Source organism: Anabrus simplex, chromosome 3 (assembly GCF_040414725.1).
Source record: "Anabrus simplex isolate iqAnaSimp1 chromosome 3, ASM4041472v1, whole genome shotgun sequence".
Taxonomy (NCBI): Eukaryota; Metazoa; Arthropoda; class Insecta; order Orthoptera; family Tettigoniidae; genus Anabrus; species Anabrus simplex.
In genome coordinates this window covers 337,601,619-337,617,321 of record NC_090267.1, presented here as the reverse complement: position 1 = coordinate 337,617,321, position 15,703 = coordinate 337,601,619, and the positions used below count along the sequence as shown (strand labels likewise).

General features: G+C 39.0%; 1 protein-coding gene across 2 annotated transcripts in view; it reads left to right on the top strand.

Moving 5' to 3' along the window:
- The window catches only part of lilli (lilliputian), a 544,716-nt gene that overhangs the window by 477,083 nt on the left and 51,930 nt on the right, over positions 1 to 15,703 (top strand). For both annotated transcript variants that reach the window (XM_067143209.2, XM_067143208.2), the window contains exons 11-12: positions 2,988 to 5,149; positions 12,433 to 12,667. In XM_067143209.2, coding sequence (XP_066999310.2) covers positions 2,988 to 5,149; positions 12,433 to 12,667 — 2,397 coding nt within the window. The remainder of the gene's footprint in view (positions 1 to 2,987; positions 5,150 to 12,432; positions 12,668 to 15,703) is intronic.

Sequence of the window (15,703 nt, the reverse complement as noted above, 5' to 3'; positions counted from 1 at the left end):
CTTCCTTTCTCATCTTCCAGATTCTGTATTGTAGATTGGGCCATATATTTCCACAGTACCCTCCTCTGAAATGCACCAGTTTACTCTTTGAAGGTTGGTGGTGTCACCCATGTCTTGCATCCTTACAGCAATACAGGTCTTGCTAACGTGGTGTAAATATGAAGCATATTTTCTTTTAGTATCAGTCACAATTTGAGCAGGTTATTGTTATTTAGACTACAGAAAACACACATCAGATTTGTTATCCTTTCTGCTTGATAATATCGACCCCAAATATTTGGAGGTCTCTATTTGGTCTAAATTGTATCCATCAATATCATTGATAATGAGGTTATCCATTCTTTTACAAATTTATGTTTGGAGATTTGGAGAATTCTATTCTGTTTCAATATCTCCTTATTATGGCCCCATCAGCTATTTTTTATCTTGAATTATATTAAGACACATATATGTCACTTCTGGATGGTGGCATCAGTATATTCGTTTACTAACTTTGTAGTTTATTCCACTCTGTAATTTATTCTGCTTCTATATGTATCTATTACCTTTGAAATAATGAAGACCAAGTCTTTTGGTTCATGATCTTCTGAAGATACATCCTGTTCTCTTACGAGGGGCGTTTGAAAAGTCTGTGCAAAAATAAAAACTGCTTCTGTGTTTGGGGCAACCCTTTTTTATTTTTTGACATATTCTCCTTTTAGGCTTATACACTTCGTCCAACAAAGTTCTAGTTTGTTGATCCCTTCCGAATAATAGGATTTGTCCAAGTCTGCAAAATATCCATTAGTGTTTGCAATCAGCTCCTCGTTTGAATAAAATCTTTGTCCCGCCAGCCATTTCTTCAAATTGGAGAACAAATAGTAGTCCGAGGGAGCCAAGTCTGGAGAGTAGGGGGATGTGAAACGAGTTGGAATCCTATTTCCATTAATTTTGCGACCACAACTGCTCATGTGTGTGCTGGTGCGTTGTTGTGATAGAAAAGGACATTCTTGTGGGCCAATCGCGGTCGTTTTTCTTGCAGCTCGGTTTTCAAACAGTCCAATAATGATGAATAATATCCACCTGTAACAGTTTTACCCTTTTCCAGATAGTCAATGAGGATTATCCCTTGCGAACCCCAAAGGACAGTCGCCATAACCTTTCCGGCCAAAGGAACGGTCTTCGCCTTTTTTGGTGCAGATTCCCCCTTGGTAACTCATTGTTTAGATTGTTGTTTGGTCTCAGGAGTATAGTAATGTATCCATGTTTAATCCACAGTGACGAAACGGCGCTTGAAGTCCTCCTGATTCTTCTGAAACAGCTGCAAACCATCCTTGCAACACTTCACACGATTCCGTTTTTGGTCAAGCATGAGCAATCGCGGCACCCATCTTGCGGATAGCTTTCTCATGTCCAAATGTTTATGCAAAATATTATGTACCCGTTCAGTCGAGATGTCCACAGCACTAGCAATCTCACGCACCTTAACTCTTCTGTCATCCATCACCATATCATGAATTCGATCAATGATTTCTGGATTCGTAACCTCCACAGGCCGTCCAGAACGTTCAGCATCACTTGTGCCCATATGGCCAGTCCGAAAATTTTGAAACCACTTATAAACTGTTCTAATCGAAGGTGCAGAGTCACCATAATGTTTATCAAGCTTCTCTTTAGTCTCCTGAGGCGTTTTGCCTTTCATAAAGTAATGTTTAATCACCACACAAAATTCTTTTTCGTACATTTCTTGAAAATCACTAGACTTCTTAGATTCACACGAAAGCCAAACACAAAGAAATAGACCAATATGGCTGAAACTTGGTGTGCTTTCATTCAAGAGATGCTACTAACTAAACATGACCTCGATACGCGCCGGTGGTGCCATCTCTCGGACTTTAGATGGACTTTTCAAACCACCTTCGTACCTTCTGCAAATAAGTTTGTTAGTTTCCTAGGTAAAAGCACCACCAGAAACATACAGGGTTCATTCTTAATTTGGCTCTTGTCTCTTCGTTACCAACACCCTCCTGTGGTTGTTCCCTCCTGTTCATGTTTTCAGTCATTCTCACTATTTACACATCGGCTTTTGCTCCTATGTAGCAGGAAATACCTTATGTGAATAAAAAAAAATAGCAATGTGGCAACCCAAGCATTTGCTTGCTACGAGACTATTGTTTCAAAATCCACTCCAAACTAAACTATGAAATAACAATGAATATATGAAATGTTAACATTGTCTGTTCCCCACCACTTCACAGTAGAAATTTTTATGCTACAACACTACATAAAACAAGCATTGACTCAATGCAGGAAGATGAGTGCCTTCACAATACAACCAAGATATAACTAAAGTACCCGACAACATCCCCATCTTGTCATTCCTTGGATGATAAGATGATAACCATCACTGTATATAACACAAACACACACATACACATACACATGCACACAACCCCTTTGTGGTCTGAAATCTTATTAGTATTCATTGATCTTACTGCCTGTTCACGTTTACACTTATTTCTATAATGACTGGGAACACTTTGCTTGGAATCAGTATCATAGAAATAACATAGGCCTGTAGTAGTAGTTGCAGTCCTTTCTGCCTCCTTGTTTGCTGTGAGGTATGATCAATTATTGTGCTTAAACAGTGATACATTATAAAAATTCTACTCTAGGGGGCATGATAGTTTAGAGGCCAGCTTTCCACCAAGGCAGTCATTTTTAGTGCAGGAGTGTTTGGAAATGAAGAGTTCTGTCCTTGCAGTTAAAATTTTCTGTGAAGCTATTTGTCCCTTGAGACACAACAACATTGTCATATATAATTCCGAGCATGCTCCATAATCTCATTTTATCCCCTGCTTACCTCTATATTTTACTGCAAGGTAGTATAATTATTACTTTGTTTAAAAGTTCAGTAGAAGTTGTAAAATCATTGTAATATAATATTAAGACTTTGGAGACGCTTGTATGGGTATTTATCTCATGTTGTCATTTTTTGTGCTTTTCAGGGTTTCAAGGAATCACCTGTGCCAAGCTTTGTTCAACCAGATGTGATGCCGAATTTATTGCAAGCTAGTCCTGACATTGCCCAGAACAAAGTTCAGTCGGAGGAGCAGACAGACGATTCAGATGGCAGCGACTCCAAAGTCGTGGACAGCGTGGTGAAGGAGGTGGTACTTATCCAGGAGCCCATCTCATCTCTATCCGACTCAGATGACTGTCCCAAGAAGCCACCTGTTGTCAAACCATGGGTTAAGAAACGTGCATCAGCGAGTCAAGATCGAGTGGAGCTGTCTAGTGATAGTGAAACAGAAACTAAGGTGAATCCCAAACCAAGCCCGAGGCGTGCGAAGGCGAGTGTGCGCTCCAAACACTGTAGTTCATCGAGCAGTTCTGATGAGGAGACAAAGCCCAGGAATATTTCTAAGCCCAGCACCAATACAAGAGTAGTTCGAAGTAAAAAACGGTCAGGTTCAGAAGAGAAGAGGAGTAGGAAACATGAAAGAACTCCAAAGTTGCCTGCTGTTCCTCCTCCTCTCTCTAGTGCATCTGAAGATGAGGCTGTCAAACAGGAACCTCCTTGTCTTTTGATTGGTGGCTCAGATGATGAAAGCACTAAGATACCAGTAAAGGTTGATTCAAGTGTTCATAGTAAGCCTCCCCCATGTCTTAGTAGTTCTGAAGATGGTGACTGTGCATTGGCTAACCGATCATCACCCAAGAAGAGTCGAAGTAGGATGAAGGTTCGTTCTCGAGAAAGTTCAAGGGGGACTTCAAGTCAAAGAGAGAGCAGTGTAACGTCTGACAAGAAAGGTTCCTCTGCAGCCAAGAAAGAAAAGAAGCCGCAAAGAAAGAGGCGAGTGTCTGTCAAAGATGATTCAGCCTTAAAAAAGTCCACTCCTTCAAAAACAGGTGTTGCAAAACGGAAAGTAGTTAGTGCCGAGCAGTGTCCAACTTCATCCGACAGTGATAGTGACGTAGACGTCATCAGTAGTTCTCCCATTAAGCCGCCTCCACCAGAAGTTCCTGCAGCAGGTATCAGCTGCCCTTCCAGCATGGACTCTAGCTCTGACAGTGACCACCTGAAGCCTGTTCCTCCCAGACGCCTGACAGAAAGTGATCAGGAGAGTGACCGTTCTCCAACTGTCAGGAAGCCTGTCCTGACAGCATGTACAAAGATCGAAGAAAGCCCTCCTAAATTGGACACTGAAGACAAGGCCATCCAGGACAAAAAGAAGAAGGATACCTTGATGAAAGTGTTCTCTGTTAGTGTAGACCGCAATGGGGAAGGGGGTAAAGGTGGTAAAGGTGGAAAGGGAGGTAAAGGGGGCAAAGGTGGGAAAGGAGGGTATGGTGCCAAAGGTGGGGCCAAAGGAGGTGCAAAAGGTGGTGCAAAAGGTGGTGCTAAAGGGGGTGGAGCAAAAGGGGGAAAAGGAGGAAGTGTGTTAACTGTTGAGAGTGAACCGGAACGGACGTCTGTGCTAGCAGAGAAAGTGTGTGTTAGTCCACGTCTGTTGTCACCCCTCTCTGTTCACGATGTGCCCGTCAAGCGAGAACTAAGTCAGTCTCCTTCGGCAAAGCCAGTGAAAGTGGACGTCAGTAGCAATAATCCTCCAACAAAACTTCCTGATGTAGATTGCAAAGAACCTGAAAAACCAAAACGGAAATCTAGAAAAGACAATGCTGCCAACAAAATAAAACCACCAGATGAACTGTCGAGTAAAAAGATAGTGGTAGAACTGCCTCCTCTACAGTACATAAATGGTGTTCCAAGGTTAATATGCTCCGTGGACGTGTCGAGACTGTCTTATGTTCCTCCCAAGAGCCGTTCTGCTGGGGAAGACATTAGGGTTAAAACAGAAATGCCCAACACAAGGCAAGCAAGTGATAAAGACGTGGAGGGGCCAGTTACATTGGTAGTGGCAGAGACTAAGGAGCAGATACAATCACGTTTGTTCGATGAGGACGTGAGTGTGGTGACTGAAGTGAAGAAACGAACCGTTTCTGTCAGTGACTCCCCTGAAGAAGGGGAGATAGTGATATCAAAATGTGATAGTAGCAATGATAGGACAAGTGGCAAGAATGGTTGTGAGAAAGATAAGTCATTGAAGAAGGAGAAGAAGAGAAGGAAGAAGGATGACAGCAGTAGATCAACCACTGCATCGACGGGGTGAGTTAACATTTTGTAGTTAAAGACTTTGTTTCTAAAATTAACAATTTTGCCTGCTCTTGTTAGAAAGTGCTGATAAGCACATATCTCCGAACAACTTAATTTCGTGTTCATATCTGTGGGTCTCTTAATCCATTTCTTTATTATTTCTATAACTGTTAGGCTCTTCAGTGTGCCGAAACTAAGTTGTGTCTTTTGCAGGTGTAATACTGTTAACCATATGTTTTCTCTTTCAGGTAGTTTATAAATTTATTTACTCCCATTTAGTTTCCGCAGACTGACGAGCCTAACAGTTATAAATTAACCGAGTCAAACTCAAGAGAGATGGTATCGGATATTATTCTATTGTCATACAGTAATATAAATAACACTTGTTTGTGAATTAGCAATGCTGAAATTGAAATTACATTTTCAGTAGGATTTTATATTTTCTGAATGACTCCTGAAGGAAAGCTTCAGAAATGGAAGATTATTGACAGTTGAAGTTGGATCAAATTCTTCTTATTCTTTGCAGTTATGTCTATTTCTATTTGTAACAGTATTTTTATCATATCATACTTTAAATTTTTTATCTAGGCCTACCTCTGGTCAAGATCATCAGTGTGAACTTAACCTTGTACAGACCCATTCATGACCACAGGCAGACCTAAGATAGGAATAATCCTCATGTTTGAAAAGATTGTTATACAGTTCAAAGTTGATGCTACCTTGCAAGTTTTACTCTTGCTTACTCTGATATGGGTCATGTTATGACTTGTTGGTGGTCTTCTGAAAGTAGGTGGGCTTCTTCTGATCTTCCAAGTTGGCTGTGATAGATAATTAGTTCGACACTTCCTTCATGTGCTCAAGGTTTCTGGATATTTAACCCTCTTGCAGTTACTTGATATTTAAATGTATTTAAATGTCAGATACATTGATCACGCTCTTCGAGGCTGTGAACCAGAGTACATCGAGAAAGAACTACAGCATACTGATCAAGCCTTGCAAACCAATGGCTACACGGGACAAGAGGTCAGGAGGGCACTCAATCCCAGAAGACAACCAGCTAACAATAAACGAGAACCGCCCAGGAAGAAAGGTATCGCTTTTTTGCCGTATATTCGGGACATTACGGATCGTATCGGAAGGCTCCTTGAATGTCACAATGTTAAGACCCTTTTTCAGCTGACCCGACAGCTACGAAATATGTTGGCCTTCTGCCAAAGATTCACGTGACCCTCTATCATCTACTGTAGTCTATAGGATACCGTGCAGCTGTGGAGCTGTTTATATCAGCACAACTGGCAAAAGTGTCAAGACTCGCCTGATGGAGCACAGGAACTGTCGCTTGGGGCAATACGACAAGTCGGCAGTAGCAAAGCATGACTGCTTGACGTAAAACATGAGATCCGTTACGAGGAGACTGATGTACTAGCCACAACATCCCACTTCCGCGCCCGCCTCTACAGGGAAGCTATTGAAATACACAAATGTCCAGATAACTTTAAGAGAAAGGAGGAAGGACTGGAGCTCAGCAAGGCCTGGTACACCCTCTTACATAACTTACGGCTGAAGGCAACTAAGATTAGGGACATCACAGTCTACCAACCAGAGGACCAATTGCTCGGCGATACCCAATCGGAGATCGTGCACTCCGAGATCTAATCTAACGGCAGACTGCTCGGCGTGACCCAGTCAGAAGTCGTGCCCTCATATATTCAACCAGATGGCAGAGTGCACGGCGCGATCGAATTGGAGCCCGTACACTCAGATATAAATGAAGCTTCCTCCCAAGCAACCACCGCAGTCGCCAGTGGGATACAGGATAGAGTATCTAGACGACTCCACAGATGATGACTACCGCAGCGGTAGTCAAAACATCTGGAAGGAATGAGAGGAGTGGACCACAGCAGAATAGACTGGAAGATTTTAATTATATTAACACTGGCCATGAAAGCCAGAAATAGGACTTGTCAAATGCCATCTCCAGCATATCCCAGAACAATCAATGGCACTAATTCTTGCAATGGTGATTTAGGCCTACACAGTTCGAAGGCTATCAGCAAAATCTACTCCACCCATGTATAAGTTGCAGTCCTTTACAGAAACAGGGCAGGTCACTTCTTTTCTTTCACCATCCTTCCCCTTCCTAAGAACATTGCTGGTTTGTGAACCATGGCAGTTGTGTACTGCTTGCTTCCATTTCGTGTCCTTCCATTTGAAGACCGCAAAACCAGTGTTTGAAATTCGGAAGTCATATTCTCCCTTTTGAAGCTTCTTGTCATCAGTCAGGTTTTGAGGAAGCCCTGTCCTATTTGCAAGTGTCTTCTATGTTTTTTCTAGCAGCAACAACGAGGTGAAGTAATTGTCAAAAGCCTATTCTTGCACCATTTATTTTTAATTAGGTATAACACTACCCTTTCACCAAGAGAATAATTTTGAAGTTCCACTTTCATTTCTTCATCCTTTCTTTGGTAGACACGAAATTTCTTCATATAACCCTTCATTTCAACCATAGTGCAGATTTTGAACCCTCCTTTTATTGGCTTTGTTGGATTGTATTAATTCATACTTGATTTTCCTTTGAACACGACCATGGTTTCATCAATACTAAGTTCACGTGACCCTTTATATGCAGCGGTAAACTTTTCATTTAGATTTTCGAGCATTGGTTTCAGTTTGCAAACTTTATCCTGGTCGCTGGGGGGGGGTATGGTTGAATTGCCGTTCACGTGCAGATTATTTAGGATTGTATCAAACCTATTTCGAGGCATTGGCTTTGAAATGGATGATACGCCGAGATCTGGAGCACCACTCCAGTAATCTTTCCGTGCTGGAAGAACATGATAACCCACAATCATGTTTATTCCTAAGAAAACAAATAATTTGTGTTTTGTCACAGATAGGGTTTTGTTGTTTTGAACTGCATAAAGATTACTCTGGCACACAATATCTTCCAACGAATCTCCAACGAGCATCAGAAATACATCTGATGCTGTGTTGCAGTTGGCAAACATGTTATGATTTATGTCCAATGTGTTGCTATATACTGGAATTTATGTAGCTTTTTGTACCTTTTTCCGCATGCCCTAAACTGGCTGTACTAGTCATATTAGCAACAATGCGTGGTGTTGGTGAAAATGAAAATTCACAGCCTGTTTCCAGTCATTCGACCGGGTCAGGAATGGAATGAATGAATGAATGAATGAATGAATGAATGAATGAATGAAGCCCCCATCTAGGGGCGAGGATAGAATTGTGCCGGCTGCCAAAGCCTGTCGCACTGCTCTGGGGCAATGATTAATGAATGACAGATGAAATGATATTGGAGTATGTTGCCGGATTGAAAGATGACAGGGAAAACCGGAGTACCCGGAGAAAAACCTGTCCCGCCTCCACTTTGTCCAGCACAAAACTCACATGGAGTATCACTGTCAGTATCGTCTTGTATATCAGTGAGCAAGTAATTGTCCAACACCAATTCAGAGTTCAAAATATCTGTAAGCTCATCTTCAGAAAGAAAGCTGGCCATATTGGCCAGGGCAGAAATATGTGTGTTAAGTTATTAATTAGTTACACTAACCGTAAGTATAAATGAACACACAGAAGTCAATGAAGAATGCATTTCTATTTCACAACACTACTTCAGTCGCTCACAGACTGACAGTACAGAGTCCACATAATAAATAAGCTGTTTCCACAGTTATTACTAGGGGCTGTATCTTTTTGTAATAGCAATACGCACACATTTTTTCATATCTTCTTTCTTGCCTATATATGACCTTGTAGGTAGTTAAAGTGCTGTATTTTAGCAAGATGAACTCGCGAAATATTGCAAAATCTGATTTACTGCGTGAATTGCACAAATAATCACGAAATATACCCCACTTGGTACGAAAAATGCAAAATAGTACCGGAAAAGCTCCCCAATAAACGTTGAAATGCTCTGAGAACTTGGCTATTGTAGTTTCCTTCTCAGTTGCTTGATAGCCTGTATATTCTCTAAACAAAGCGATGAGCACTGTGCATTGGAAGTAAGTTGTGTGTGTTCAGTTCCGCGATCTCTAAGACAGTCAATAAAAATCGGTATATCGTCACTGCCGGGACAAAACCTCCTATGTGAAATATTTTAGCTTAGAACTTTGGCCGGTAAGGTTTTATCATCTAAGGTGCAATATTGTGTGAGTATTGTCAAGGCATTCTCGCTCTTCATAATGTATGTGCTGCGGGTCAGTATATCTCTAAAAATATTTTCACATAGGAGACTTTGTTCCGGCAACGACGATATATTATCGATTACAGCAAATGACGTTGCGATCGGTCGTAGATACAGCAGTGATCATTATGCTTTTTGGCAGTGAGAGTTCGCTACCTGGCAAATCTCCAGCATTTAAGTATAAAAATGCCAAAAACTAAAGTCACAACCGTTTTCTTCGAGGGCCGAGGAATACAACAGTGAGGTGTTCAATGTATCTGATGTTGCAAGAAAGATTCCAATGTGCAAGTACTGTAATGTTCTTATTACGGAAAGACACGTGCGATAAACACTGCAGAGGATCAGGCACACACACAAAAAGAAGGCAAATGAAGCCAAATGAACATAATTCTAAGCAGCAAATAATGATCAGCGATTCTTTACACATCGCAAAGAATTTGAAAGGTGATAAGAGAGCAGTTCGTAATACAACAAAAGCATTCATGCTAGCTAGCATTCCTACAGAAAAACTGGAAAGATAAATAATACTGTCTTTCTTGTAAAATACCACGGTATTAGTAGGCCTGTTGTAAATAAATCGCCTGGTTGAGTAGTAATAATGTTTTTGTCCCACTAACTACTTTTACGGTTTTCGGAGACACTCAGATGCCGAAATGTTGTCCCACAGGAGCTCTTTTATATGCCAGTAAAACTGGTGACACGGAGCTGACATTTTTGGGCACCTTCAAATACCACCGGACTGAACGTGCCAACTTGGGCTCAGAAAGCAGCGGCTTAATCGCCTGAGCTACTTATCACTGGTCGGGCAGCACCAACATATCCATGAAAATCTTCCAGGGCTATATAGCTTTGCAAAATGCAGTGAAAGCACTTCTGGAACAAGAGAAGCAAGAAGACTTTGTTAGTGAAGTTTTAGGAGGTTTTGGTAGAAGACCACAGTGAATTTGCATCCCAGTGTTCACAAGCATTATAGTCTCCGACGTCTAATGTGGTCGTCGAAAGGGGCTTCTCTGCTTACAGAAAGATACTTTCTGACTGTCACAAAACTCTGCATCCTGATATTCAAAATGTATTTTTTTTTTTTTTAAGTAAGCTATGTAAAAATTTATATTACAGGGCAGATCACTTAACTTCATTTCTGTATTAGTGATTTATATACCGGTATTTATTTCTATAACATTTTATATATTTAGTTGTTCTAAGATTTAATAACAATTTAATACATTACAAGAGTTCACTTTAAAACCCCTAATCACAAAATTATTTAGATTTACCCCATATTATAAGGAAGATATCACAAGAAACATCGATCAGTATGACAATTTATTTCACGAAATACCTACCAAAATAGTGTCGGTTTTAACTGAAATCAACAGTTTTATTTCACCAAATAGTAAGGCCCTTAGTTATTACTCATTACAAAAGACAATCAATCAGCATTGCTTGCAGCTCAGAGAAGATAGAGATTACGCAGGTTGATGAAATTTATTCTCCTAGCAAGTATCTGGTGCGTAAATCGAGACCAAACCAATGCACCTACACTTGTATCATAAATGGTATGGAGACGACTGTTGAAATCGGGTGTAGTCATGGAATAGAGAGTTGTAAGGTTGCGTTTTAGTGAATTTTTGAAAGGGATTATAGTTCCAGAACATTCTTATGTAGCACAAGTTACAACTGGTGGCAAGAATATACGTACAGAGACTCAAAAAGTAGGTGGTATTTAGAAGTACTGTCGATCAGCTACCTGTTGGCTGAAGCTGTGCCAAATGTCAATGCAGATGATTGCTACTGGCAACATACAGATAAATGAAATTAGGTATATTTTTATTATATAATTAGGGGGCAGATTTCTATTACCTAAAAATGTATGAAATATGTATGCATTTATGACCTAAGAAAAACATTAAAATATGACCTATAAAATTCAAAATATGTGCATCAAAGATGTAATCTTTCTTTTGATGTGAACATTTTGCACTATTATTGTATACTTGTTTTATAGGTTTAGGCATTAAATCTGATAAGTACCTCGGTACCTTTCGATCATTTGGGTGATTGTAACAGAAGGAAATTAGAAAATCAAGGTAAAGCTGGGATTCAGCTAGATAATTACAGGTTATGAATCTCATTTTACTAGTACACCCAGATTTGACTACATTGCTAATAGGAGCATAAAAAATAGTGACGTTTCAAGAATTCATAGTTCATTCAACTTTGAAATAATACGCCCTTTTAAACATGAAAGACTGCAGAATTAAATTATTCAGTGTCTTTTAATAAGATTTAAACATAACAAGTACCGTACTTTTATTTGAAGTCTATCAAGTGTAAACTTATGTATTTAACAGAATTATTAGACATTATTCATTGTTACACCCAAGTTCAACAATATTCAATGGGAGCACAAAAATTGAGACTTCAAGACTACGTATTCAATCAACCAAGAAATAACACACCAGTGGACAGTAGAGCCTGAGCAATTAAACCTGCCAAAGTCTTTCAAAAAATTATAAACATAGCTATTTAGTTTTTACAAATGCTTACTTTTTAACAGAATAAGTGTAATTATCATTGTTTTGCATACTCCACCAGCTGTCAAAAAACTAGTCAATGTCTATATTTAATGGCGTTATACAAAAACATATCTTTTAAACAACTTCCAAGATGGCATTAATTTTAAAGATTTTATAAGGATAAAAATATCCAGAATCCTAGATGTTTTGACTCATTGAGTTAAGAAACATGGCTGATGATTCCCAAAATATGGGCAAAATATGTCCCATAATGAAACAATAACAGTGTAAAGTTTCTTAATGTGGAATAAAAACTGTGTTGTATTGAAAAAGTGGTTATTTCAAATTAAAGTTTTAAGTAAATAATTCAGCTAGATAATATTGTATTGGTGCTTGTTAATCTGAAGAGCAGACCCTACACTTGTGGGGAAAAATGCTGGATCAAAGTAGTAGTTGTGTAATTTGAGGGCCATTTAATACAATATTGCATAGCCAAACACAATTACAGATATGAGGCAGAACACAAGCATCAACTTTGCTTTGCTATAATATGTAAAACCAAATTTTTGCAGAGAGAAGTCAGAGACTGGGTCCAAGAGCCAACACAAGTCAAAACATCACAACCACAAGCGGGAGAGGCGGCCTAGCATCAGTTCAACTTCCACAGAATGCAGTAGAGTGTCTCATGGTAGCAGGCGGTCGGATGCCACTAAGCAGCGCGACAGGCACAAGCAAGAGGAAGCTTCAGGAAGTAAGAAGAGGAAACTTCAGCAATCAGAGGAAGATGCTCTTAGGCCATCTAGTCAAGTGAGTCTTCATATTCAACTCACATTTGAGTTTTTGAACAACTTAAAAGAAACTTTTGTTTGAAAATTTCTTCTCAGGTAACATTGTCTTGCAACATTTCCACTCTGATTGATTTGAGAATGAACAATTGCAACACACAACATTTAGTTATTGCACAATAGATTTTGTTTTAGTATGGTAACATTTGTGTATAAATTTGCAAATCCACTAATATGTGTTCTTGTTTTGAACAGAAAGTTGTGATCACTTATTTTAGCAATATGAGCTTTTGAAATAAACTTCAACATCATCTCTAAATCCCAAAATTGTGAGGCATACCACTGAATGTGTCATGTTCACCATTCCTGTCCTAAGTTATGTTAATTATCAGATTGCTTCAAATTGTCCATACACAGCACACATATTATCCTAACAAATGAATATTAGTCAGTTATAAAGAAATCATTCTGCTATAGTATTATTTTATATCCAATGTCCTTATTATCCCTCGTGGAAGTTACTTCCTGTCAGCTCCTCAGTTTCACTGCGATTGAAATTTAGCATGCAGAAAATCTTAAAAATAACTTCCTCTATATTCTTGAGCCAACATGATCTTCCTTATATGTCTATTTCTCTTTAAGAGGAGCTTTCTTTCCAAGTACTTTTGAAGGACCATTTTTTTTCCTATAACTAAACTGTGAGATACAGAAGATTACTCTCAGGTTGTGCTTCAAACTCTTATTGTCACCACTGTTCTTACCTTTATTTATAATCTCCATTGATTTTGTTTTAGGATATTGCTGTTCGTGATTCGGATAAATTCATTTAGATTTGTTGTATAAAGTGAAATTGTTTTTATACTTTTCTTCGAGTGATTGAATATTGATAATTAGGAAATAAGGTTAATAGAATTTCAAGAGATCTCTCCATAGGAGGACAAATTCATCAAACTCGAAGCATTGCTGAACAATAAGTAGAATTAAAACATGAAGCAAGTCATATAAAATCTTAAATTTTCCACAATGTAAATATTTACTCAGTTTGAGGAATCTAGCATGAGGCATACCAATCCTGAAATATGGCATGTTAACAATTACATCTTTGCACTAGTAACTTTGAATTGTAGGCTTCTATACTAATCCCATTAGAGCCCAAAGAGCAATTATCACACGTATTTCATGCAAGTTCATCGGTAACAATCTAGATCAGTACTGGCATACCTTTTGGTTTCATCTGCAATAATAATAATAATAATAATAATAATAATGATGATGTATGGCCTACGAAGAGGCCTGGTACAGGTCTTATTCTAGTAGACGGCCTATTAGGCGACCTGCATGTCTGTGAAGATGAGGGCCCTACCTAGGATGATTTCTAATGTTGAATACGCCACACACACCCAGCCCCTGAGCCATTGGAATTAACCAATTAAGGTTAAAATTCCTGACCTGGCCGGGAATCAAACCCGGGACCCTCTGAACCGAAGGCCAGTACGCTGACCATTCAGCTAACGAGTCGGACTTCATCTGCAATGTACTGGTACTAAACCATCTTCTAAGTACTGCCTGAAAATAAATTCCCTACTTACAATTTCAGAAATTCCACTAGTAGGGCACCCTCTACTTCTTAAAAAGGTATTAATAATTGGAATATTCTGTTCACGTATCCAGTTCCATTCAACATGCAGTTCACTATCAGGTAAATCATGCGATAATACACACAGAGGGTCACAAGGAACTTCCCCCCCTGACTATCACTGCTGAAGTCAGAACCTAAAACGTCAGGCAAACTTTGAACTTTGTTATTACTGAGCTTTTCCCGCTGACGTGCGTTTCTTTAAAGCCACGACAATGAAACATCGACTGACCGAGTTTCAACCACTAATAGCACTCAGACGTATTCTTATATGAGACATTGCCATGCAGCATATCAGTTCGCTTATGGGTGTGTATGGGTTAAAAGGGTTGGAAGACCATCATTTAGTATTAAACTTCCACAAACAATTGTAATTTTAATAGAATTTTTAACACTGCATAATATCAGAAATGAAAAGGGATATATAGTAAAAGAAAAGTCAGTACAGAACAGGATAGAGGCATTTAGGCATTCGATGGTATGGACACGTGAAGAGAATGACAGAGGAAAGGATACCCAAGAGGATGCACGGAATAGAAATAACAGGAAAACAACAAATAGGAAGGCCAAGAGACAAGTGGATGATAAAAGGAGTGGAAGAGAGTGTACAGAGAAGAAGAGAGGACTGGGCAAGAATGAAGGGGGAGAAGGGGTGGGAAGATAGGAGGAGATGGAGAGGCTTATGTTTCAAGCAGACTGGCCAACAGATGGAAATTGCATATAATGATGAGGGTGATAGAAATAGAAATATATTTATTTAAAGTTAATTACAAGTAGGTCCAGAGGTCCCTTTGGCTGTAGGTAACTGCCACTTTAACTTAAAACGTATCAACCAATATTCACCATATAATAAAAAGATTACATAAAAAGTGTAAGATATATTTTCCTACTGAGGATATAAAAATATTAAAAACTAAACATCTAAGAGATTACAATAATACTTTTACCCTTTTATAATCATAGACTATACTAACAAGGAAGAGAAGACATAAGAGAAACCTAAGAAATTTAATTTAATTTTAATTAAATTAAGAATAATACTGAGCATCTAGAATGTGTCTAGGAGATTATGATATTTCATACTATTTAATTCATTTGGTGCATGGCTTAATAAGTGGAAAGGTAGGAGTATTTAAGACATTTTTTCTGAGTTCCAGCACTACTTTGATGTATTTCATATAATTTAAGATCATTGTATAATTGAGAGGCAGTGACAATGAACGACCGTACTTTACCGTACGATGCTGTGGAACATGAAGGGTGTTAGCTGTAAACATACTGTCCCGATCATGCACTTGACTCGTCTGAACTAAGGACTTGGTCAAATGTGAGGGAGCATTAGATTTTAAGATTCTCAGCAGTAAACAAGCAGCTGAGTATGATCATCTATCCCTGAGTTTCAACCACTCTGTGGCTTTGTAG